Source organism: Chlamydotis macqueenii, chromosome W (genome assembly GCF_036417535.1).
Source record: "Chlamydotis macqueenii isolate bChlMac1 chromosome W, bChlMac1.mat, whole genome shotgun sequence".
Taxonomy (NCBI): Eukaryota; Metazoa; Chordata; class Aves; order Otidiformes; family Otididae; genus Chlamydotis; species Chlamydotis macqueenii.
Window position 1 is genome coordinate 15229940 of NC_141592.1, and position 27321 is coordinate 15257260.

General features: G+C 46.6%; 2 protein-coding genes across 2 annotated transcripts in view; both read left to right on the forward strand.

Annotated features, from left to right (window-relative positions):
* Positions 1-27321, forward strand: part of LOC147596588 (E3 ubiquitin-protein ligase RNF38-like) — a 254090-nt gene that overhangs the window by 23358 nt on the left and 203411 nt on the right. The window lies entirely within an intron of this gene.
* Positions 18495-26079, forward strand: LOC147596589 (uncharacterized). Its single transcript, XM_086769412.1, has 2 exons — positions 18495-19737; positions 26069-26079. Exons 1-2 carry the CDS (start codon positions 18495-18497, stop codon positions 26077-26079), a joined length of 1254 nt encoding a protein of 417 aa, XP_086625538.1.

Sequence of the window (27321 nt, forward strand, 5' to 3'; positions counted from 1 at the left end):
TACAGTGTGCTCTGGGTCCCTTCTCTCTGCTCTGAGCCACCTCTATCTACACCCTCAGCAGATTCAGTGGAAGAGTACTGACTAGACGTTGCTGCATGCGTGGCCAGCGCATGCAACAAGGCCTGTCAAGATATGTGCTCTGCAGGCTAACAGCGGTTCTGTTTTGTAAAGTAGCGTAGCGTATAGAATCTGCATCAGTTAGCAGCGTTGATAGTGCCGATGCAATTGCATTTGTTTACTTAGCAAGCCAACAGCCCAATTTATTTAGCGTAGCTAATGCCTGGGCACTTGCCACACCAGGTGCAAAGATTGAAGCAGCAATAATTTCACTTGGTTTCCAAAATTCTATATTATTTTGGCAATCAGATTCAAAGCTATGTATGCTTCGTTTACGTCTTTTATGCTGTCTAGATTTTGATATGTTAGTGCTTGCGTGATTACACCATGCTGTGTCATTGCGATGTATAGGTCTTAAAGCATTTACAATCATTACCCCTCTAGTAACATTAGCTCCTGAATAGTTAAAAAAAATAGACAGAAGTCCATCTTTACTGATCCCAAAAGTTCCATCTCTTGTAGTTCAGCACTCAGCACTCGCGGCTGCTGTTGTTTTACACAGAGTTGCCATCCTACCGTTATCTGGCAGATTGCCCAAGCATGTTCTGAAAGGGTTATTTGCAGATGATACAGACAGACAAGTGGTGTCCTGTCCTGTGGCTTTAGCCATAGTTACCCACACGTTTATTCCCTCCGTGACTGATGTCCATGGAGCTGCCACACAGCTTGTTAACAATCTGATGAACGCAAGACAGCTTGGAGCGCTGGTCGTACCCATCGTGCAGGGATCCACTTGTTTACTGCTCCTGTAGAGACACAAGCATATCCTTTGTGCAATTTCTCATCACCCAATGTCCAAATGAACGATACTCTGTCTTTGGCCCAGCTTCCTGCACCTGCACGTTAACGCGACTTGGAAAGCCAGACAGTGTCCTTGGTCTCATTAACAGAGTGTTTTTATCAATATTCTTCACATACAAAATCCAAAGCTACTGAGAGGAAAATTAACTCCATCCCTGCCAAGACCAGAACAGTATCCACCTCTTATTCCATACCATTTACTTAATGCTTATACATATACACACAGATTGCTTATACCTGTCTAGGAAATTTTAAATTTCCTCTGGACTATAATCCATTAATTCGTCTGTTCGCACTGCCTGTCCATTTCCACTTAAATATCTTATAAATTAACGCTCCACCTTGCATGGCAACAATATCAACCTGGTTGTATTACTTGTTCCAACGGGGTCGACCTGCAACAGCACACACACCAGAACACTCAGCTGTAGCACAAATATAGATCAGCTGGAATAAGCTTACATCCACACCAACAACACCAAACAATAACAAAAGTATGACACCATTGACACAAAGGACACACAAACACAAAGAGAAAGCACGACATCCTCAACACAAAGGACACACACACAAACACGCCACCTCTATAACGAGGAAGCTCCAAAGACTGAAGGCTCCTTTTCCGGATCTATGGCACCTGGATCAAAGGGATTTTCCAGCTCACTGTTAGTCTTTGTTTCCACAGGCAGAGGAGTGGACGGGGTAACAGGTGCTGTTAGATCGCCTTTCTGCGCGTGATTCTTTAAGGCTTCAAACATTACACGTCATGCTGGTAATAACTTTTGAGCAGCATGGTCACTCCATGTTGCACAGTCCCATAGTTCAACACTTATACTGTCCCAGGTGCCCACTGTATATATATTAGAGGTGTTAGCATCTGATACGTGAGTGGACACCCAAACCAACAAACTCTTCAGGTCAGTGTTATTAATAGCACAGTTCTGTTCCTCTAACGCTTTTGTTAGAATTGTTAAAATTGATCTATGTTCCTTGGAAGCTGTACTTAGTCGAGGTAACGAATACTGCGCAGACTTCCCCAGTTCGGCTAGGTTTCTTTTTGGAGCATCGCTCCCCCTCGTTCCCGGCCGCTTACCTCCCTTCCTCGAGGTAACGAACTCACTGCGCAGGCTTCCTACCAATTGGCCGGGCATTCCCACCAGAATCACAATCTTCTAAGCTTCACTACTTCTAACAAGTTCCTGTTCAGGCGCCATTTGTGGGAACGTAGTCACGGACCCCCGCTGCATGCTAAGCAAAAATCATTTATTGTTACAGCTTATGTGCTTATATACCCTCCGATTGCCCAACCACCACCAGGTATCCTTTATCTTGTTTTCCTTCTGTTGGAAAGTCCCTTGTTTCTCATTCCCATGGCTTCTTGTTTCTCATTCTCATGGCTTCTGATACTCGTCGTCCCCAACACATGATGCCAACAATGTCGTAGCCCTGCAGGCATGCACACATCTCTAATACTTCCTGTTTGTTCCCCATGCTTCGTGCGTTGGCATAGAGGCACTTAAGCTGGGCCCTCAATGAAGCCGACTTGCTGGCTGGAGCAGCTGGCATTCCCTTGAGCTGCACTTTAGGTGTTCTCATACTTACCTGTGATCCTTCCCCAGGTTCTGGGCACCTGTTGCTGGCACTGGCACCATACTGACAGTGGTGGGATGGATTGTGCTTCCCCTCTACCGGCAACGTTAGTTTAAAGCCCTCTTCACCAGCCTGGCAAGCCTTTGGTCAAATATACTCTTCTCCTTCTCAGTTAGGTGGACCCCATCAGCCCCTGGTAGACCAGGCTTCTCAAAGCAAGTCCCATGGTCTAAGTATCCAAACCCCTGGCTGTGGCACCATTACTGTAGCTGCTTGTTGACTTGCTAGATTTGACTGTCTCTTTCAGGTCCCTTCCCTTTCACCGGGAGGATAGATAAAAAGACTACCTGCGCCCCGGAGTCCTTAACTGTTGCTCCCAGGGCCAGGGCCCTGTAACCCTTCTTGATACTCCTCAGACTGCTCCTGGCTGCATCACTGGCGCACATGTAAAACACTAGCAGTGGATAATAGTCCGTGGGTCGTTCAAGGTTTGGTACGGCCTTCTGGCCAGTTTGTCATCACCTTTAAGATCCCTGGATGACTGAGGTTTCCCATTCGAGCTTACTATGGGATCAGTTCTACCCACTTATTCCAAGTAGCATCAGTTGCATGATGTGTAGTGAGGACCCTCCCTTTGAATATCCAGCCCAGCACTGACAGTCAGGGTGCCAGGAGGAGCTATGCTTCCATATCAACCACTTCTGAAGCAGCTCGAACTCCTTCATATGCTACCAATATTTCTTTTTCAGTTGGAGTATAGTGGGCCTCAGATCCTCTGTATCCCTGGCTCCAGAACCCTAGGGGTCGACCTCAAGTCTCCCCTGTTGCTTTCTGCCAGAGACTCCAGGTAGGGCCATTCTCCCCAGCTGCGGTGTAGAGCACATTTTTAACATCTTGTCCTGTCCAGACTGGCCCAAGGGCTACTCCATGAACTGTCTCCCATTTAATTTGTTCAAAGGCTTGTTCTTGCTCAGGGCACCATTTAAAATAATTATTTTGGGTCATTGTAATTTGGAATATGCATTCTCCAGAAACTCACAAGGACCAAGAAAGCTTGTGTTTCCTGTTTTTAGTTGGTGGAGATACAGCTGTTATTTTGTTGACCACATCCATTGGAATGTGATAATGTCCATCTTGCCATTTTATTCCTGAAAACTGGATCTCTTGTGCAGGCCCCTTGACTTTGCTTTGTTTTATGGCAAAACTGGCTTCCAGAAGGATTTGGATTATTTTCTCCCCTTTCTCAAAAACTTCTGCTGCTGTATTCCCCCATACAATGATGTCATCCATGTATTGCAGGTGTTTTGGAGCTTCACCCTTGTCCAGTGCAGTCTGGATCAGCCCATGGCAAATGGTGGGGCTGTGTTTCCACACCTGGGGCAGTCGATTCCAGGTGTACTGGACCCCCCTCCAAGTGAAAGCAAACTGTGGCCTGCATTCTGCTGCCAATGGGATTGAAAAAAATGCATTGGCGATATCACTGGTGGCATACCACTTGGCTGCCTTGGACTCCAGTTCATATTGAAGTTGTAGCATATCCGGCACAGCAGCACTCACTGGTGGCCTAACTTCATTCAGGCCATGATAGTCCATTGTTAGTCTCCACTCTCAACTAGATCTTTGCACTGGCCATATGGGACTGTTCAAGGGTGAGCAGGACTTGCTGATCACTCCCTGGTTCTTCAGTTGATGAATCAGCTTATGAATGGGGATCAAGGAATCTCGGTTGGTGCGAAATTGCTGCCTATGCACCACGGTGGTAGTGATTGGTACCTTTTGTTCTTTGACACTCAGCATCCCCACAACGGAAGGGTCCTCTGAGAGACTGGGCAAGGTGGCCAGCTGTTTATTCTCCTCCGTCTCCACAGTGGCTATACCAAAAGCCCATCGGTGCCCTTTTGGGTCCTTGAAATACGCTCTCCTGAGCTAATCTATCCCGAGGATGCATGGAGCATTTGGGCCTGTCACTATGGGGTGCTTTTGCCACTCACTCACAGTTCAACTCACTTCAGCCTCCAATACAGTTAAGCTGTTGGGATCCTCCTGTCACTCCAGAAATACAAACGGGTTCTGCCCCTTTATGGCTTGATGGCATTAGGGTACAATGTGCACCGGTGTCCACTAGGGCTTTATAGCCTCTCGTGGGTCTGATGTGCCAGGCCATCTGATCCATACAGTCCAGTAAACTTGGTTGTCCCTCTCCTCCGCCTGGCTGGAGGCAGGGCCCCTCTGGTCCTGTTCATAGTATTCACTGGTCACTTCTTGTGAATATGAATCAGAATTCCCTTCCATAGGATCAGAGGTGAGGTCAGCCCTTCTACGCTGTCTGGGGAACTGCCCACTGGAGACTGGAGCAGCAATTTTCCTGGAAGAACCTCCTTTTGTGATTGTTTTTCCTCACAACTCACTTACCTGTGCCTCTAGGGCCAAAGTAGGCTTTCCATCCCAGTTCCTCATGTCCTCTCTTTGGTCACGCAAGGTAAACCACAGGGTACCTTGCCACGTGTACCGTCTCTCTTGAGCAGGGGAACATTTTCTCCTAAGAGCTGAAATATTGGTCTGTACCGGTGGGGAGTAGGACCTATCCTCTTTGAACTGCTGGAACTTCCGACACAGTTTCTCCACAGCTGAGACGCAGGCCCGTAGGGAGGAAGAGAGACTTTCTTCATATTGCCAGAGTTGGCCAGCCAATTCATCCACCATTTGTCCATCTCCATCTTTACAGGTCATTATTGCCAATGAGTTGGCATACGACAATGGAGCGCTTCTTCCACCACATGAGCCGTGCGCATTGGACTTCATCTGGATCTTTGGGTGACTCCTCACTGTCTAGGTCACTATAAATGATTTCCAGCATGGCTAATTCCCTCAGGTACTGGATACCTCTCTCCATGGTGGTCCACTTGCCTGGGTGATAGGTAACAGCTTCCTTGAAGGGATATCTTTCCTTCATACTTGACAGGAGTCGCCTCCAGAGGCTGAGGGCTTGTGCACCTCTTCCAATCACTCTGTCAATGTCTCCTTCCCTCAAAAGGGATCCCAGCTGCCTGGCTTCCTTACCCTCTAATTCCAGGCTACTGGCCCCACTATCCCAGCATCGGAGCAGCCAGGTGACAAGGTGGTCGCCTGGACTATGGCTGAAATCTTTTCACATATTTCGCAGGTCATTCAGGGATAGGGATTGGGTGGTTTCAGTCTCATTTATGAGTTCCTCTTCCTCCTCTGTTCGTGATGGTCCTGGTTTTTCCTCATCCCTTACTAAACGAGCTGACTTTCACTTCCAAGATTTCTTCTTCTCTATAGGGGTGATCAATACGGACACAAGTTGGTTCTCTGATTCAGCTGCAGCACCTGTCGCGGGGGTTGGAGTAGCCCCAGTATCTGTTGGTTGATTTTCCTTCCCCTTCTCCCTGAGGGTGCTGCGTAATGCTGAGTAGTGTTTGGTAGATACTAGCTAGTGCCCAGCACAGTGCGATAAGTTGTGCCTCTTTGGAATAGCCATGGCATTTTCCTTTCAAATATTCAATCACTTCATCAGGATTCTGTAGTTGTTCAGGAGTGAAGTTCCAGAGCATTGGAGGTGAGAAGCTCTCTAAGTACCTGCCCATATTCTCCCACATGCCATGCCACCCCTGCCCCTCCAGCCTCGAGGCAGATCTCCGGGTGATTTTTTTAAATAGTTGTTTAATCCTAAACAAAACCTGAAACACATTCAGGAGACATAGCAATAGGAGTATGCTGGCTTGCACATCCCTAGGATATTCAAAATTCTCGAGAGCTGATGTGACTAGCTTGAAGGAAAAAGGGAAGGTAAAAAAGTAGGGGAAAGTATCCTCCTCTGTCTTCCCCATAGATTGGTTCTTCATAGAGAAAAAGTTAAAAGTGTGATTATTTCTGTTCTGGTTTTGTTAGTGAGGGGGGGCCTAAGGTGGTAGCTTCTGTAGGAAACTGCTAGAAGTCGCTCCCCTTTGTTTAGTGGACTTGGCCGGGCCTAGGGCAGACCCACTGCTGGCCAAGGCCGAGACGATTGGTAGTAGAACGCCCCATGATAAGGCCTCTGCGATAATGTATTTAAGAAGGGGAAAACAGAAAAAGAGGAGGAGAAGATGTGAAGCAGCTGAGCGGGCGCAGAGAGGGGGAGGCACGAGCCTTGTGGGCCTTGCAGGCCTCTCCCTCTGGCCTCCCGCCCGGCAGCCGACTGGGCCCAACTCGGCCCGGCCCGGCTGCAAGAAGTGGAGAGGAGATGAGAAGTGAATAAGATGTAAAAAGGATCCTGAGAGGCGTCTGCCAGCCTGTTGTGAGGAACGGCTGCAGACGCCAAGGTCAGTGAAGAAGGAGGGGGAGGAGTAATGCGGCTCCTGGCCAAGATTCCTCTGCAACTCGTGGTGAAGACCATGGCGGAGCAGGTTGTCCCCCTGCAGCCCATGGAGGGCCACGGAGGGGCAGAGATCCACCTGCAGCCCGTGGAGGACCCCACGCCGGAGCAGGTGGATGCCTGAAGGAGGCTGTGGCCCGTGGAGGGCCCGCTGGGACAGCTGTTCTAGAGGGACTGCACCCTGTGGAAGAGATGACCCACGCCGGAGCAGTTTCATGAAGGACTGTGGCCCATGGGAGGGACCCCACGCTGGAGCAGAGGAAGAATGTGAGGAGTTCTTCCCCCGACGATGATACAGCGGCGTAAAACAACGCGTGATGAACTGACCGCGACCCCCATTCCCTTTTTCCCCCCCGTGCCACTCGGGAGGGGAGGTAGTAGAGATAATGTTAAGCCCGGGAAGAGGGAGGGGTGGGGGGAGGTTATCTTGTTCCCTGTCTCATTCTCCTGCTAATTTTAGAAATAAATGAATAGTTTTCCCCAAGTCAAGTCTGTTTTGCCCGTGACGGTAACTTTAAGGATTTCTCCCCGTCCTTATCTCAAACCTTGAGCCGTTTTTCTTATATCATCTCCTCCTATTCTCTCGGAGGGTGGGGGGAGCGAGAGAGAGACTGCGTAGTCTGGTCCCCATTGGGGCTGAACTACGACAACTAGCTTGAAGGAAAAAGGGAAGGTAAAAAAGTAGGGGAAAGTATCCTCCTCTGTCTTCCCTATAGATTGTTTCTTCATAGAGAAAAAGTTAAAAGTGTGATTATTATTAATTCTTGTGAAATGGTGCCCGAGTTACGGAGTTGCCAGCAATGCCGAATACAAGGACCAGACTGATTTCACGACCAGTGATGTCATCATATCATAGGCCAGTATTGCCCAGTACATCCATTTCTGAGAAGTGATAAACAGCACCACAAGAAGTATGTGATGCAACTGAGGATTTACATAACACGAGCATGCGAACAAATAATACAACATGGTAAACAGGGACTCTTAATATAATGAGTGCTTGTAACAACTTTAACGCATTCTGGTCAGATCTGTTGTTATCTCAACCCTTTGTGCCTCACGTTAGGTGCCAAAAAGAACTAACATGGTTTAGCTACAGTCAGCAATCGAGTACCATACAGCCACTCACTCCCCCTCCCCCCGGGGATGGGAAAGAGAATCGGAAAGAAAAGAAAATTCATGGGTTGAGATAAAGACAGTTTACTAGGATAGCAAAGAAAGACATAATTATATACACATAAAAATAATTACAATAGGAATAATAAAATATACAAAATGAGTAATGCACAATTTCTCACCGCTTGACTACCCAATGACCAATACAGCCCATCACAAGTAGCAATCACAGAATGAAAAAAAACCCTGCAAACAATTCTGGAACGATTCCAAACAGCAAGAAAAAAGCAAGCCAGGTCCCTGGCCCATCCTCACTTATATACTAAGCATGAAGTTTATGGCATGGAATACTCTCTTTGGTCAGTTTGGGTCAACTGTTCTGGCTATATCCCTCCCCGCTTCCTGCACCTGCACATTAGCAAAACCTGGGAAGGTGGAAAGTGTCCTTGGTCTCTTTAGCAACAACTCATAACATCAGTGTATTAATAACATTCTTCATATACTAAATCCAAAACACAACAGCTACTGAAAAGAAAATTAGCTCCAGCCCAGCCAAAACCAGGACAGGAACACTATACAGAAAGCAGAAAACACATCCTGCAAAACAGAGATCTATGTAGACCATTGTGTTAACTTATGAACCAAGCTCAACCCTTAGCTGAGTAGAATTTAAATACTCCCTATTAGATGAGTGTCCTGGTTCTGGATAGGATAGAGTTAATTTTCACCTGAGCTGGGAGAGGAGCTGGAGCTGGTGGCACCTGTGGCTGGGGGACACAGCTGGGATAGTTTACCCAGATTAGCCAAAGGGCTGTTAGATAACATGTGACATCATGCTCAATATATCAAGTGAGGATGGGGGGAAAGGGCATGATTTTGCTTCTTGGGTGAGAGCTGTGTGTTACAATCCATTGTGAGAGTGCTGTAAACTACATGCTGAAGTCTGTTCTGTTTTTGTTATTCCTTTCTATTTTTTTCTTTGTTGTTTTGTTGAACTGTTTTTATTCCCCAAAAATATTATTAAATTAATTAAATAGCTGTTGCTTTGGTTGGTTGCATGGTTGTGTTATGTACACTCTTATATATACTCTGTTTTCCTTGTGGTGCTGTTTCTTTCTTTGGGGAGAATGATGAGAATTATCATTTTGTTGTACAACGCTATATCAATTTATGATAACATCAATGGTCTTGAGGTTAAGTTGGTATCTGTATGTGTATGATTTCCCCCATTCTTTCACCTCCAGGCTACTTAAAACAAGTTTTGAGAAATTTTAATATCCTTGGGATGTTCCAGCCATCATGCTCTTATCATTATGTCTCCTGAATGTGTCCCAGGTCTTGTTTAGGATTACAAAAACACTTTTTAGGAATACCACCCAGAGATCTGCCCTGAGGCAAGATGATCATGGGTGGCATGGCATGTGGGGAATATGGGCAGGTATCTAGAGAACACCTACCGTGGTTTGGAATTTTACTCCTGAACAACTACAGTACACCGATGAAGGGACAGAATATTTGAAGGGAAAATGCTGTGGCTATTCTAAAGAGGCACAACTTACCACACTGTGCAGGGCCGTGGTCAGTATTTACCAAATACTGTTTGATATTATGCAGCACCCTCAAGGAGAAGAGAGGGAAAACAGACCGAAAGGCACTGTGGCTACTCAAATCCCCGTGGTAGGTGCTGCAGCTGAACCAAAGAACAAACCCGTCCTGGTATCAGTTGCTCCTGTATGCAAGAAGAAAACCTGGATGTAGAAGTCAGCTCGTTTGTTAAGGGATGAAGAAGCTTCTCTGAAGAAGGAGCAGGAGGAAGAAGCATACTGCCATGTCAGTGAAGAGGCAGACTACGCTGAAGCAGGGCCATCACAAAAACAGGAGGAAGAATTACCTGCTTTCCCCCCAAGGGCAAACTTGGTGGGAGAGCTCCTCCTCTTCCTTGGAGTAAGAGGAAGAACTTGTAAATGAGACAGTAACCACCTGATCCCTTTCCCTGAGTGAGCTGTGAGATATGTAAAAGGATTTCAGCCACTGTCCAGGCAAGCACATAGTCACCTGGTTGCTCCTGTGCTGGGATAATGGGTCTAGTAGCCTGGAATTAGAGGGTAAGGAAGCTGAACAGCTGGGATCCCTATCTAGGGAAGGGGGCATTGACAAAGCGCTTTGTCAAAGGCACAAGAGCCCTCAGCTTCTGGAGGTGACTCCTGTCAGGTGTGAAAGAAAGGTATCCTTCCAAGGAGGATGTTATATGTCACCCAGGCAAGTGGACCACCATGGAGAGAGGAATCCAGTACCTGAGGGCATTAACCGTGCCAGAAGGCATTTACAGTGACCTGGACAACGAGCAGTTGTCCAAATATACAGATGAAGTCCAGTACACATGATCCGTGTGGCAGAAGCGCACCATTGTTGTATGCCAACTCATTGATAGTAATGACCTGGAAAGATGGAGAGGAACCAATGGGGGATGAATTGCCTGGCCAACTTGGCCAACTTGTAGTGAGGGGCCCAAAACCGAACACAGTATTTGAGGTGTGGTCTCACCAGTGCCAAGTACAAAGGGATGATCACTTTCCTAATCCTGCTGATCACACAATTTCTGATGCAAGCCAGGATGCTATTGGCCTTCTTGGCCACCTGGGCACACTGGCGGCTCATATTCAGCCAGCTGTTGACCAACACTCCCAGGTCCTTTTCCGCCAGGCAGCTTTCAGGCACTCTTCCCCAAGTCTGTAGCATTGCATGGGGTTGTTGTGACCCAAGTGCAGGACTCGGCACTGGCCTTTTTCAATCTCATACAATTAGCCTCAGTCCATTGATCCAGCCTGTCCAGGTCCCTCTGCAGAGCCTTCCTACCCTCAAGCAACACTCCTGCCCAATTTGGTGTCATCTGCAAACTTACTGAGGGTGTACTTGATCCCCCTCATCCAGATCATTGATAAAGATATTGAACAGAACTGGCCCCAAAACTGAGCCCTTGGGAACACCACTTGTGACCAGCTGCCAACTGGATTTAACTCCATTCACCACAACTCTCTGGGCTCAACTGTCCAGCCAGTTTTTTACCCCGTACGTAAGAGTACGCCAGTACAAGCCATGAGCAGCCAGTTTCTCCAGGAGAATGCTGTGGGAGACAGTGTCAAAGGCTTTGCTGAAGTCCAGGTAGATCACATCCACAGCCTTCTCATCATCCGCTAGGCAGGTTACCTGGTCATAGAAGGAGATCAGGTTAGTCAAGCAGGACCTGCTTTTCATGAACCCATGCTGACTGGGCCCGATCACCTCCAGTCAACTGGGACCTCCCCGGTTAGTCAGGACTGCTGATAAATGATGGAAAGTGGCTTGGTGAGCACTTTCGCCAGCTCCCTCAGTACCCTTGGGTGGATCACATCCACCCGCATAGACTTGTGCATGTCTAAGTGGTGTAGCAGGTCGCTAACCATTTCCCCTTGGATTATGGGGGCTTCATCCTGCTCCCCATCCCTGTCTCCCAGCTCAGGGGGCTGGATGCCCCAAAAATAACTGCACTTATTATTACAGACTGAGACAAAGAAGGCATTAAGTACCTCAGCCTTTTCCTCATCTTTTGTCACTATGTTTCCTCCTGCATACAATAAAGGATGGAGATTCTCCTTAGCCCTCCTTTTGCTGTTAATGTATTTATAGAAACATCTTTAATTGTCTTTTACTGCAGTAGCCAGAATAAGTTCTAGTTGGGCTTTGACCCTTCTAATTTTCTCCCTGCATAACCTCACAACATCCTTGTAGTCCTCCTGAGTTGCCTGCCCCTTCTTCCAAAGGTAATAAACTCTCTTTTTTTTTTTTCTGAATTCCAATCAAAGCTCTTTGTTCAGCGAGGCCAATCTTCTTCCATGCTGGTTCGTCTTTCGGCACATAGGGATAGCCTACTCCTGCACCTTTAAGATTTCCTTCTTGAAGAATGTCCTGCTTTCCTGGAATCCTTTGCTCTTCAGGATTGCCTCCCAAGGGAATCTGTCAGGTAGCCCTGTGTGAGGGATTTCAGTGATGGTCCGTGTAGGGCCACTGTGAGAAACTACAAGCTGCACACAGCTGTGAGAACGCGACCTCGGAGAGGGGAGCTAGAAGGGTTGTTATTGAGCAGGATGTTGCTGCTGTCCAGGAACTGCTGTTAGCCAGCAGGGCACGTACTTGGCAGGCCTTGCTGCATGCGCTGGCCACGCGTGCATCAACGCCTGGTCAGTACTCTGCCACTGAATCTGCTGAGGGGATAAACAGAGGCGGCTCGGAGCAGAGGGAGAGAGAGAAAGGACCCAGAGCACACTCTACGAACAACAGGGGATGCCCTGAAGGTGCTGTGCCTACCTCCCTTCTCTGCTCTGACCCCGCTGACCATTATCCTCCTGCTCGGCGGTGTCTCCGGCTTAGTCGGGGTGGTAAGACTCTCACAAAGGGAAAACAATACTCTGGTAACTGCTTATGCTAGGAACTGCTTATGCAAGGCTATAATAGAGCAATAAATACTGTTGTGCTTTTAAATATCATATGCTGGGTGAACTTTGTGCATAGGAATCCTACGAACCGGCTACAAGCCCCTAAACAGGTCAAAATCTGCCTGGTAGTCCAAGGCAGCAGTTCTGCTAACTACCCTCCTTACTTCTATGAGAATCAAAAACTCTTTTCATGATCACTATGCCTAAGACAGCCTTCAACCATCACATCACCCAAAAGTCCTTCTCTGTTCACAAACAATAAGTCCAGCAGGGTGCCTTCCCTAGTTGACTCACTCACTAGCTATGTCAGGAAGTTATCTTCCAGGAACCTCCTAGACTGTTTCCTCTCTGCTGTATTGTATTTCCATCTGGTAAGTTGAAAACAAGGGAAATCAGGAAGACCTGGGGAACTACAGGCCAGTCAGTCTCACCTCTGTGCCTGGCAAGGTCATGGAGCAGATTCTCCCGGAAACCATGCTAAGGCACGTGGAAAACAATAAGGCACACAGAAAACAAGGAGGTGGTTGGTGACAGCCAACATGGCTTCACTAAGGGCAAATCATGCCTGACCAATTTGGTGGCCTTCTATGACGGGGTTATAGCATTGGTGGATAAGGGACGACCAACTGATGCCATCTACCTGGACTTGACACTGTCCCACACAACATCCTTCTCTCTAAACTGGAGAGACATGGACCACTCGATCCTACCCGGATGGGTAGGGCCCATACCTACTCAGGTAATGGTTTTAAAATAGAGAGGTACATTCAGACTAAACATTAGGTAAAAATTTTTTACAGTGAGGGTGGTGAAACACTGGAACAGGTTGCCCAGAGAGGTGGTGGATGCCCCATCCCTGGAAACATACAAGGCCAGGTTGGACGGGGCTCTGAGCAATCTGATCTAGTTGGAGATGTCCTTGCTCATTGCAGGGGGGGGTGGACTAGATGACCTTTAAAGGTCCCTTCCAACCCAAACTATTCTATGATTCTAAAAATTTACCTGATTTGCAGAGGGTTCAGGTGACTAAAAAGTCTATGTAACTAAAAATTCTACATAATAGGAAAGCTATGCTAATTACTAGAAATTGTTTAATTGTAAGCTATGCTAATTGCTAAAAATTCTGTGTAACAATAAGCTATGCTAACTGATAGAAATTATACATAACAATAAGCTATGCTGATTGTTAAAATTACTATGTTATAACAAAGCTCTAATTATAACCACAACCCTGTGGCCAGTCCTCATTCTACTAAGGCTCCCTAAATAACCTGCCTGTCTCCATAGTGTCTGGTGACAATGGGAATATACTTAAGCCTACTCACAGCGTAGTCACTGCAGATGAAGTACATTGCTATAATACAATCTCTGGTTGGAGCCCAAATGGTAATTCCTTGTTCCACCTCCTCACTCACCCTATTGTTGTATTGTTGGGGGCACTTATAATCTTTACCATTGTTGTTATAGTCTTATGCGGGGCCCTGCAAGGCAGCAACAAGGCTACGAGCGGGGCTGGATGTACACAGGAAGAACGGACCGCAACGATTCGTGGGCGTGCTGACACAATGCCTCGTGCTAGGTGCGGATAGGTACATGGGCATAGGGGGCGGGTACGTTTGCGTGCGTAGCGGGTGTACGGGTATATATTGCGATGTTATTTATTATTTATGATGCAAGTAACCTCCCACTACATATAATTAGATGAGAGAGAGTTATAGAGGTTTAGAGCAATAAGTGGAATGTATCCTGGCCTACTGAGCTGACATCACTTGAGTAGTTAGGGTGATGTCAGAGACCCATAGACCTTCAGTATGTTGCGATGTAGTTGTTAGGGATGTAACTTTTGTTAGATAAAGTGGGTATTAAGAAAAAAAAAAATGTAGTTGGCAGAAATAGCAGAAATAAACTTATACAACAATATTTGCTTGGTGACTTGCTGTACCAATCAACAACTAATAGCTTGAAATGATCCACCAACCAGTAAAGATCAAACAATCTGGAAGATGCTCTCTACTTCGTAAAACTCATCCATCTCAGCCCAAAGGGGAACCACATATCTCTACCTTTAGGGACACATGATCATGGAGGACCTCAGGGATGCCTGGAACCAAGCTCACATAGCTGGAACCATCACACTCAACACCCTACTCCTCCTGACTACTGACAACTGCCACTCCTGTCAGCAAGGAGAAGGGAAGTAGAGATAATCAGCTTTCTGTAACTTTGTAGTGCTATTCACATCATTAATCACTCATTTACAGAGACAACAAATATCTAAACTCCTTCACATGGATCCAATTACTGTGCTATAATTAAAGCATGCGCTTATTCTCATCTGACCTAAACCCTGACAATGTCCAATTGGCTTAAGTGCTCTTTAACTTGATCTTCCTCTACTCTGGGTAATACTTCACTGTTCAAGATTCTGCCACTAGGCTCAGGGACCTGAAGACAGTGAAAACAGAGACAAAAAAAGGCAATGAGTACCTCAGTCTTTTCCATGTCCTTGTTCACTAGGTCCCCTGTCCCATTGAACTGTGGGATCACATTTTCCTTAGGCCTTAATTGCCTTGATCAGCCTCATCTGAGACCTCTACCCCATAACCCCTGCCCATGGCACCAAAAGCTCCATTTAAACTCAAGCATAGGCCTTTACTTCCTGCTTAAGATACATTGAGGGACTACTGGTTTCCAGTTTTATTATAGCTATGTCTGTCTATGAACCTTGACCTATAGAATGATTTCCCAGCCTGACTTTGGACCTCATTCATCACCACAAACTTGTCTGGTGATATAGGTTCTCAGTTAATCTCAGCTCCCATCCCCACGCTCGCCTTTCTTGGGTATTGCGGGACAGGGCCCTAGCTGTAGAGGTTCCTGCCCTCCCAGCCTTGTTATCATGCTTGGATCCCTTAGGGGGAGTTCCTTAGGGCAGTGATCTCCAAGTCTTTTTGATCACACATCCCTACCAACAAAAAACTTCTGAGTATGCACCCCCAAATATGGGTATATCTATTTCTAATTTATATACATGTACTCCTGTACTAATATATTATGTACATCATAAAACATAGAAAAGATAGAAATTTAGAAAGGATGAGATAAAGATGACAAGAGATGACAAAAAAAAAAGTTTTTCAGTAAGAGCAATGCAATACTTAATTACTACTTAAAATCTTGATTTATCACTGTAATACAGTGATTTGAAGGTGTAGTTCTAAGTTCAGTTTATTTTGATACTTGGTTTTAATGGTTGTCATAGTTGAAAAAGTTACCTCAGAAATAGATGTAGATCCAAAGGAAGAAGTGCATCATTGGCTGCACTTACTAAATCATGATAATAATTTTACAATCTCATCTATCAATTATGCAAAATTTTTTCTTTAAATTGCAAAAGGCAAGACACTAACTGCATGTTGTAGTTTAGCTCTAATCGGGACCAGACTACACAGTCTCTCTCTCACTCCCCCCACCCTCCAGTGGGACAGAAGGGAGAATTGGTAAACAAAAGGCAGCAAAAAACACATGAGTTGAGATGAAACAAAAAAAAATAAACTTGAAAACAAAACAGTGATGGAAAACAAATACAGTACAATGGCTTACAACAAATCTCAACACCCAGGTTCTTCCCACATGGCAGGAAACTCTCCTCAGCACCCTCCTCACTTATATACTGAGCATGATGTCACATGGGATGGAAGAGCCCTTTGGCTAATTTGGGTAAACTTGCCCCAGCTGTTAGCTAATTAGTAACCTATCCCAGCTGGGTGCCCCAGCCATAGGGGCCACCAGCTCCAGTTCCCCTCCCAGCTCAGGTGAATATTAACTCTATCCTAACCAGAACCAGGACATCATCCACCCCTTATTCCATTCTCTGGGCTCAGCCATCCAGCCATTTTTTAAACTTTAATTAATTAATTTAAGTTAATTAAGACTTAATTTATGTTAGGTAAGTTTCAGAGTTAGTCTTTAATATCCTGACTTTCTCACCTGATTTCTTGCACATGGGAATCAATAGTTCTTGTGCTCTATGAAAAATGTCTAAATAGCTGCCAGCTCTCTCCTCTTCCTTTATCCCTGAGGGCAGTTTCACAGGGGGTCTCATTCACTCATCCCTTTAACAACTGCAAGTCCACTTTCCTAAAGGTTTAGGGTTCTGACTATACTTTCCAGCCCTGGCTACCGCCAGTTGTGACCTCTTCAATGTCAAAATATCTTCATCATCCTCATTATCTTTTTCCCTGACCTGACCATGTGCAGAGCCTCCCTCTTTGGTAACCTCTTTGAGTTTTATGAAAGCCAGTTCTTCTGACGCACCAAAGACGTCCCCCTCTCAGCCGGTCCTACAGTCGAGCAGAGAGGGTCCCATCTGGGTCGCCAAATTGATGCGCGGATCAAACTCTACCACTCGGAGAGAGTTATAAAGCAGGCATGTTTATTCGGCGCCGGGTGCGTGGGGGATCGCTCCTCCAAAAGCACGCACACCGACAGCACGTTTTACCAAAAATTTATATGGTGCAGGTATACATATTCATAGGATTGTACAATACAGACATACATATGCATAAGTGAGGCGGGGTTATTAAAAAAAAAAAACACTTGCATTAGCATTTCTGTCTCTGGTGGTCGTTTACTTCTTCAGAGGGTCTTAACTTCCTCTAGATGAACTTTAGTCATTCACCCATGCTCTCCTTTCACTTGGTGATTTCAGCAGTTTCTTAAGGACTTCTGACCAACACTGCAGCCCCTGTTATCACATCCTTTGCTTGACATATTAGTCCTTGACTGTCCTGGTTTTGGCAGGGATGGAGTTAATTTTTCCTCTCAGTAGCTGGTATGTTTTGTATTTTGTGTGTGAAGAATGTTCATAAACACCCTGATGATACCAGTTGTTGTGAATGAGCCCAAGGACACCGTCCTGCTTTCCAAGTCTCCCTAATGTGCAGATGCAGGAAGCTGGGAGAAAGACAGACAGAATAATTGACCCAAACTGGCCAAAGAGAGTATTTCATGCCATAAACGTCATGCTCATGGGGGCAGGCGAGGGTGGGTATCTGCCTTCCTGGCATCCATCCTTCCTGCTTGTTTTTGCTGGCATCGTTCCCCCTACCTTGCTGGCTCCCTTTTGCTCCTTTGCTTGCTGCTCGGTTTTGTTTCCGTGATTGCTGCTCGGGACGGGCTGTATCGGTCATTGGGACATCGGGTGGTGAGAAAACACATATTGTTCACTTTGTATATTTTTAATATCCTTATATTCTGTTATTATTGTAGTTTTCCCTTTTATTTTAGTAAATTGTCTTCATCTCAACCCACGAGTTCTCCTTCCTTCCCAATTCTCTCCCCCATCCCCCTGGGGAGGGGGAGAGTGTGCGAGAAACTGTGTGGTGATTTGGGCTAAACCATCACAGTCATTTTGGCGCCCAACGTGGGGCTGGAAGGGTTGAGGTAAGGAGAGATCTGACTAGAGTGTGTTAAAGTTGTTACAAGTGCTCATTATTTTATTTGAGTCCCTGGTCACAATGTTGTACTACATGTTCACATGGTTGTGTTATGTCTGTCCTAAGTTGCATCACATATTTCCTTTGATGCTGTTTATCACTTCTCGGAAATGGATGAGAATTCTCATTTTGATTTACTGGGCACTACTGGCTTATGATATGGTATCATCACTGGTCATGAAATTAGTCTGGTCCTTGTTTTCGGCATTGCTGGCAACTCCGTACTTTGGATGCCATTTGGTAAGAATTATTAATAATCGCACATTTTTCTTTTTCTCCCCAGAGAACCAATCTATGGGGAAGTCAGAGGAGGGTACCTTCCCATACTCCTTTACCTTCCCTTTTTCTTTTGAGCGAGTCACATCAGCTCTCGAGAATTTTGAATATCCTTGGGATGTGCAAGCCAGCATACTCCTATTGCTCTGTGTCCTAAATGGGTTTCAGATGTTGTTTAGGATAAAACAATTATTTACAAAATTCACCTGGAGATCTACCTTGAGGTTGGAGGGGCAGGGGTGGCATGGTATGTGGGAGAAGATGGGCAGGTACCTAGAGAACTTCTCACCTCCAATGGTCTGGAACTTCACTCCCGAACAACTACAGAATCCAGATGAAGTGATCGAATATTTGAAAGAAAAATGCCATAGCTATTCTAAAGAGGCAAAGCTTACCGCTTTGTGCTGGGCACTGGCTAGTATCTACCAAACACTGCTTAACGTGCAGCACCCTCAGGAAGAAGGGAGAAAAAATCAACCGACCGATACCATGGCTACTCCAGCCCCGGCTACCAGCCCTGCGGCTACTCCAGCCCTGGCTACCAGCCCTGTGGCTACTCCAGCCTCGGCTACTGGCACTGCAGCTGCTCCAGCCCCAGCTACCGGCCCTGTGGCTACTCCAGCCCCAATGACAGGCACTGCGGCTACTCCAACTCTAGCTACTGGCACTGCAGCCGAATCAGAGAACCAACCTGTGTCAGTATCAGTCGCCCCTGTACAGAAGAAGAAATCTTGGAAGCGAAAGTCAGCTTGTTTAGTAAGGGATGAGGGAAAACCAGGACCATCACGAACAGAGGAAGAAGAAGAGGAACTCATGAGAGAGGAACTCATGAGAGAGGAACTCATAAATGAGACTGAAACCACCCGATCTTTATCCCTGAATGAGTTGCGAGACATACGAAAAGATTTTGGCCGCCGTCCAGGCGAGCACTTTCTCACCTGGCTGCTCCGATGCTGGGATAATGGGGCCAGTAGCCTGGAATTAGAAGGTAAGGAAGCTAAACAGTTGGGATCCCTTTCTAGGGAAGCAGGCATTGACAAAGTGATTGGAAGAGGTGCACAAGCTCTCAGCCTCTGGAGGCGACTCCTGTCAAGTATGAAGGAAAGATATCCCTTCAAGGAAGATATTACTTATCATCCAGGCAAGTGGGCCACTATAGAGAGAGGTATCCAGTACCTAAGGGAATTAGCTGTGCTGGAAGCCATTTATAGTGACCTAGACAGTGAGGAGTCACCCCAAGATCCAGATGAAGTCCGGTGCACACGGCTCATGTGGCGGAAGTTTCTACGGAGTGTACCATCATCGTATGCCAATTCATTGGCAATTATGCTCTGGAAAGAGGGAGAGGGACCAACAATAGATGAATTGGCTACTCAGCTCCGGCAATATGAAGACACTCTCTCTTCTTCCCTTGTCTCAGCTGTGGAGAAACTGTCTCGGGAGGTCCAGCAGTTAAAAGAGGATAGGTCCTACTCCCCGCCCATACAGACCAGTATTTCAGCTATTAGGAGTAAACGTTTCCCTGCTCAAGAGAGACAGTACACACGGCGAGGTATCCTGTGGTTTACCTTGCGTGACCAAGGAGAGGACATGAGGAAGTGGGATGGGAAACCTACCTCAGACCTAGAGGCACGGGTACGTGAGCTGCGGGGAAAAACATTTGCAAATAGAGGTTCTCCCCGGAAAACTGCTGCTCCGGTCTCCAGTGGACAGTTCCCCAGACGGAATAGAAGGGCTGATCTTACTTATGATCCTATGGAAGGGAATTCTGATTCATATTCACAGGAAGTGAGCGATGAATATTATGAACAGGATTAGAGGGGCCCTGCCTCCAGCCAGGCGGAGGAGAGGGACAACAGAATTTATTGGACTGTATGGATTAAATGGCCTGGCACATCAGACCCATGAGAGTATAAGGCTCTAGTAGACACTGGTGCACAGTGTACCCTAATGCCATCAAGCTATAAAGGGGCAGAACCCATTTGTCTTTCTGGAGTGACAGGAGGATCCCAAGAACTGACTGTATTGGAGGCTGAAGTGAGTTTGACTGGAAATGAGTGGCAAAAGCACCCCATAGTGACTGGCCCAGATGCTCCCTGCATTCTTGGTATAGATTACCTCAGGAGTGGGTATTTCAAAGACCCAAGAGGGTACCGGTGAGCTTTTGGTATAGCCACTGTGGAGACGGAGGAGAATAAACAGCTGGCCACCTTGCCCAGGCTCTCAAAGGATCCTTCTGTTGTGGGATTACTGAAGGTTGAGGAACAACAGGTACCAATTGCTACCACCACAGTGCACCGGCGGCAATACCGCACCAACCGAGACTCCACAATCCCCATCCTCAAGCTGATTCGTCGACTGGAGAGCCAGGGAGTGATCAGCAAGTCCCGTTCACCCTTGAACAGTCCCATATGGCCAGTGAGAAAATCTAACGGAGAATGGAGACTAACAGTGGACTATCGTGGCCTGAATGAGGTAACACCACCACTGAGTGCTGCTGTGCCAGACATGTTAGAACTTCAGTATGAACTAGAATCCAAGGCAGCCAAGTGGTATGCCACCATTGATATTGCCAATGCGTTCTTTTCCATCCCTTTGGCACCAGAATGCAGGCCACAGTTTGCTTTCACTTGGAGGGGTGTCCAGTATACCTGGAATCGATTGCCCTAGGGGTGGAAACACAGCCCCACCATTTGCCATGGACTGATCCAGACTGTACTAGAAAAGGGTGGAGCTCCAGAGCACCTGCAATATATTGATGACATCATTGTATGGGGCAACACAGCAGCAGAAGTTTTTGAGAAAGGGGAGAAAATAATCCAAATCCTTCTGAAAGCCGGTTTTGCCATAAAACAAAGCAAAGTCAAGGGGCCTGCACAAGAGATCCAGTTTTTAGGAGTAAAATGGCAAGATGGACGTCGTCACATTCCAATGGATGTGGTCAACAAAATAACAGCTATGGCTCCACCGACTAACAAAAAGGAAACACAGGCTTTCTTTGGCGTTGTGGGTTTCTGGAGAATGCATATTCCAAATTACAGTATGATTGTAAGCCCTCTCTATGAAGTGACTCGAAAGAGGAATGATTTTAAATGGGGCCCTGAACAACGACAAGCCTTTGAACAAATTAAACAGGAGATTGTTCATGCAGTAGCCCTTGGGTCAGTCCGGACAGGGCAAGATGTTAAAAACATCCTCTACACCGCAGCCGGGGAGAATGGCCCTACCTGGAGTCTTTGGCAGAGAACACCAGGGGAGACTCGAGGTCGACCCCTAGGCTTTTGGAGCCGGGGATATAGAGGATCTGAGGCCTGCTATACTCCAACTGAAAAAGAGATACTGGCAGCATACGAAGGAGTTCGAGCTGCTTCAGAAGTGATTGGTACAGAAGCACAGCTCCTCCTGGCACCCCGACTGCCAGTGCTGGGCTGGATGTTCAAAGGGAAGGTCCCCTCTACACATCATGCAACTGATGCCACGTGGAGTAAATGGGTTGCACTGATCACACAGCGAGCCCGAATAGGAAACCCCAATCGCCCAGGAATCTTAGAAGTGATCACAGATTGGCCAGAAGGCAAAGATTTTGGAATGCCACCAGAGGAAGAGGTGACACGTGCTGAAGAAGCCCCACCATATAATAATTTACCAGAAGATGAGAAGAGATATGCCCTGTTCACTGATGGGTCCTGTCGTATTGTAGGAAAACATAGAAAGTGGAAAGCTGCTGTGTGGAGTCCTACACGATGAGTTGCAGAAGCTACTGACGGCCAAGGTGAATCGAGTCAGTTTGCAGAGGTGAAGGCCATCCAGTTGGCTTTGGACATCGCTGAACGGGAAAAATGGCCAAAACTCTATCTCTTCACTGACTCATGGATGGTGGCAAATGCTCTGTGGGGGTGGTCAAAGCAATGGAAGCGGAGCAACTGGCAGCACAGAGGCAAGCCCATCTGGGCTGCCACACTGTGGCAAGATATTGCTGCCCGGTTAGAGAATCTCGTTGTAAAAGTACGTCACGTAGATGCCCACGTACCCAAGAGTCGAGACACAGAAGAACACCAAAATAACCAAAGGGTGGATCAGGCTGCTAAGATTAAAGGTTCCCAAGTGGACCTAGACTGGCAACACAGAAGTGAACTATTTTTAGCTCGGTGGGCTCATGACACCTCGGGCCATCAAGGAAGAGATGCAACATACAAATGGGCTCGTGATCGAGGTGTGGACTTGACCATCGATACCATTGCACAGGTTATCCATGAATGTGAAACATGTGCTGCAATTAAGCAGGCCAAGCGGTTAAAGCCTCTTTGGTATGGGGAACGATGGCTGAAGTATAAGTATGGAGAGGCCTGGCAAATTGATTACATCACACTCCCACAAACCCGTCAAGGTAAGCGCCATGTGCTTACAATGGTGGAAGCCACCACTGGGTGGCTAGAGACCTATCCTGTACCCCATGCCACTGCCCGAAACACCATCCTGGGCCTTGAGAAGCAAGTTCTCTGGCGACATGGTACTCCAGAAAGAATTGAGTCAGACAACGGGACTCATTTCCGAAACAATCTCATAGATACCTGGGCCAAAGAGCATGGCATTGAGTGGGTATATCACATCCCCTATCACGCACCAGCCTCTGGAAAGATTGAACGGTACAATGGACTGCTGAAAACTACACTGAGAGCAATGGGTGGTGGAACCTTCAAAAAATGGGATAAACGTTTAGCAAAAGCCACTTGGTTAGTCAACAGTCGGGGATCCATCAATCGAGCTTACCCTGCCCAGTCAGAACTGTTACATATTGTAGAGGGTGATAAAGTCCCTGTAGTGCATCTAAGGAATATGTTAGGAAAGACGGCCTGGGTTATTCCTCCCCTGGGCAAAGGCAAACCCACCCGTGGGATTGCTTTTGCTCAAGGACCTGGATGTACTTGGTGGGTGATGCGGGAGGATGGGGAAGTCCGATGTGTACCTCAAGGAGATCTGATTTTAGGTGAGAACAGTCAATAATTTGAACTGTATATAATCATTTCCATAGTTCTTATATGTCATATCAAAGGTATTGCAGCAAGAACACCCTGATCAGTGAAGAATGAGCTTCAATAAAACCAAGAGAGATGCAACGATGATGGAACAGGAACTGGCGCCCAACAATTTCCTCAAGATCAACATCTTCAACTTGCAGACCATGGACATGATACACCAGCCACGCCAGATGTACCAACTGCGAGTTCCAGATGTAGCATGCAACAGTCCCATACTACATACCATCTCTCTTGTCCTGAAAGACTGTATGACATATGGAACCCAAAGTCATGGACTAAATGAACTCAACAGACTTTGGAGGGATAGCCCATAGATTGAAGGAGTTACATCTATGTGTGTGTATATGTATACGCATGACGTAGATGGTATGGAATAAGGGGTGGATACTGTCCTGATTTCAGCAGGGGTCGAGTTAATTTTTCCTCTCAGTAGCTGGTATGTTTTGGATTTTGTGTGTGAAGAATGTTCATAAACACCCTGATGATACCAGTTGTTGTGAATGAGCCCAAGGACACCGTCCTGCTTTCCAAGTCTCGCTAATTTGCAGATGCAGGAAGCTGGGAGAAAGACAGACAGCATAATTGATCCAAACTGGCCAAAGAGAGTATTCCATGCCATCAACGTCATGCTCAGTATATAAGTGGGGGCAGGCGAGGGTGGGTATCTGCCTTCCTGGCATCCATCCTTCCTGCTTGTTTTTGCTGGCATCGTTCCCCCTACCTTGCTGGCTCCCTTTTGCTCCTTTGCTTGCTGCTCGGTTTTGTTTCCGTGATCGCTGCTCGGGACGGGCTGTATCGGTCATTGGGACATCGGGTGGTGAGAAAACACATATTGTTCACTTTGTATATTTTTAATATCCTTATATTCTGCTATTATTGTAGTTTTCCCTTTTATTTTAGTAAATTGTCTTCATCTCAACCCACGAGTTCTCCTTCCTTCCCAATTCTCTCCCCCATCCCCTTGGGGAGGGGGAGAGTGAGCGAGAAACTGTGTGGTGATTTGGGCTAAACCATCACATTGACAAATACCAGTCCCTGGTAAGTTTAAGTGTGTTTCAAGGCAAACAGGATTGTTAGGCATTATCTAGCAGACAGTTAGTCCCCTATATTGAGCAATAATTAGCAGACAGTTAATTCCCTGTATCACTTCAAGGTGAATGGTGTAAGAGGAATTTTCTGCTGGTGGGGCTGATGGTGTGAGGTCTTCCTCAGCCTACTGTGGCTTGCATGTCTGTCAGGGAGTATCAAGGTCCAGCTTCTCTGTAAGGAATGGGGAGCTGGGAGCCAAGCGTGATAACACAGCTGGCAGGGCAAGGGCCTTGCCAGCCAGAGTTCTGTCCAAAAGCCCTCAAGCAAGGGTGCAGGCTTGAGAATGGTGGCAAGGGTCAGCCATGAGTCCAGATCCTCAGGCAAGCCCATGGTGATGAGGCAGTTCTGAGGTCAAGCTTGGAAGTCAAGTCAGGATCAGGTCCACTGAGGGTAACCTGAGTGGGACACACTCCAGGGATCACCAGGCAGATTCACAGTGATGAAGCACATCGAAAACCAAGTCAGGAAGTAAGTCCATGGGTCAGGGTCTGGATCACTAAGTCCATGGCTAGGCACAAGCATTGCTATGATGGAGTTGCAGACAAACACACCTAAAACATAGCTGAGATAGGAACTGAAGGCCCAGGCCTGAGCTGTGTTGGGGAATTTTTATTCTACTCCTTGAGGTGAATTAAACACACGTTTGTGCTTAAATATAAAGAGATTGCATTGGACAGAGTCCTACCATAGGGTACCTCCCAAGGTACTGCTCCAACGTGGGTTCTTCCCATGGGCTGCAGTTGTTCAAGAACACCTCCAGCATAAGTCCTGTCCACAGAGTACAGTCCTTCAGGGATAGACTGCTCCAGCATGGGCTCCTCTCCATGGGCTGCAGCTTCCTTCAGGGCATATCTACCTGCTGCGGCGTGGGGTCCTCCATGGGCTGCAGAGGTAAAACCTGGGTCTTTACCATGGTCTTCACCATGAGCTGCAGGGGAATGTCTGCTACTGTGCCTGGAGGACTTCCTCCCTCTCCTTTTGCACTGACCTTGGTGTCTGCAGAATTGTTTCTCTCACATTTTTTTCTCACTTCTCCCTGTCACAGCTGCTGTGCAGCATGTGTCACAATAAGACACGATATTGTGTCGATACAGGGAGGGGGGTTACTTCGAACCCTTTTCAATTTGACCAGCCTGACAGTTTCCCAAGAAAGACGAGACCCTTGTATCCGACCAGCCTGCCACACTCCGTTTAAGAAGAAGAGGGGTTTCCTCGAACCCTTTGCAATTTGACCAGCCTGTCAGGCTTATGCTGACAGCGTCACTGGGACAAATCCCTCTGGACAGCTTGCAAGGTCAGAGGGTGTTCATCTAACCTATTCAGGGCTCTTCATGGGCAGCAACACTGAGATAAATCCCTTATATCCCCTATATCAATTATTAAAGTTTCTGGAAACTTATATTTACAGATAGACAAATTTTATTATATATGTTTGTGACAAGATAAAGGTTCAAAGATAGCTGGTGATAAGATACTGACTGCGAAAACAAGCTTAAACAGTATGTATAATAAGATTTAATAGCTAGCAAGTTGTTAGTATCTAAGCGTGCATAACACAGAGCTCTTACCCAATAGGTGTCCCTATGGGGGGGAAAGAGAGGGTCAGCCTGTCGACTGGTCCCCGATGTTCCGATAGAGCTCTTCCTCAATATTTCCCTTCTCTTAAGTCATTTTTATTCTGTTTTTTACTTCTAGGTGGAGCTTGAGCAACTCTAGTCATACATATTTTTGTTAGGATTGGTGTAAATTTTCCTTGCTTTGCTTTTAAAAGTACAGACTAAAAGAAATTCAGAACGCCTGCTCAGTGAGGGGTGGTCGCACCTTGGAGGTGGGTAGCTTTTGACATGGAGGTGTGTTTTAGTGTTATAATGACATTATAATGAGCAAAGTTCATCTAAAGAACACGATTTCACCACAATTCTTGGCTCAGCAACTGGTATTCTTGTTTGACAATTGCAATGCTTTTTATCAGCTACTATACGGCCTACTAGCCACCAGGTACCATGAAGTTCCCATCCCTGCAGGGAGTGTAACAGAGTTTGGCCGCAGTGTCTCCACTCTGCTCCACCCTCCGTTCTGTTCATTCTGCTCGCCTTAGCATGTGCTAAGGGAGGCAGGGTGTGTTGCTTAGGGAACTGCTGTAGCGAGCATGCCAAACGCATTTTATCCTGGAAGTAGCAACTGCATTTTACCCTAGAAGTTCTTCTATTAGGATAAACCTTAGAGAAATTAATTTCCTCCCCTTAGTCATTGTTCCACAGCATGTTTTACCCTTTCTTAAATATGTTATCAAAGAGATGCCATCAGCTTCGCTGACTGGCTCAGCTTTGTCCAGCAGTGAATCCATTATGGAGCCAGCTGGAACCAGCTGTGTCCTACATGGGGGCAACTTCTTGTCTCTTCTCACAGAAACCACCTCTGCAGCCCCCACCTGCTATGAATACCTTGCCATATAAACTCAATACATGTATGCATCAGTAAGGTCTCCCCTTAGTCTTCTCATCTCCAATTTGAACAGGCCCCATTCTCTCAGTCTCACCTTGGATGTCAAGTTCTCCAGCTGCCCGACCTGTTAGTGGCCCTCCACTGGACTCCCTCTAGTAGGTCAGTGTCTTTCTTGTAATGGGGATCCCAAAAGTGGGCACAATATTCCAGATGCAGTCTCACAAGTGCTGAAAAGAGAGGAAGGACCACCTCCCTGCACCTGCTGGCTACACTAGTTCTAATACAGCCCAGGATGCATTGGGTCTTTGCTGCAAGGACACGCTGCTGACTCATATTGGATGGTTGAGTTAAAAATCTTTGGTAATATGAGAAAAAAAAAACAGAAAAAAAGCAGAGCTGCTACCCTGGATTGTGGGAGAACAGACTTTAGGGTGTTCAAGGAGCTAGTTAGTAAGGTCCCTTGGGAATCTGCTTTTGAGGGTATTGGAGTCTATTAATGCTGG

Bases quoted from the DNA above. Each gene is read 5' to 3' on its own strand.
- LOC147596589 (XM_086769412.1), top strand. From the start codon at position 18,495: ATGTGGGAGAAGATGGGCAGGTACCTAGAGAACTTCTCACCTCCAATG.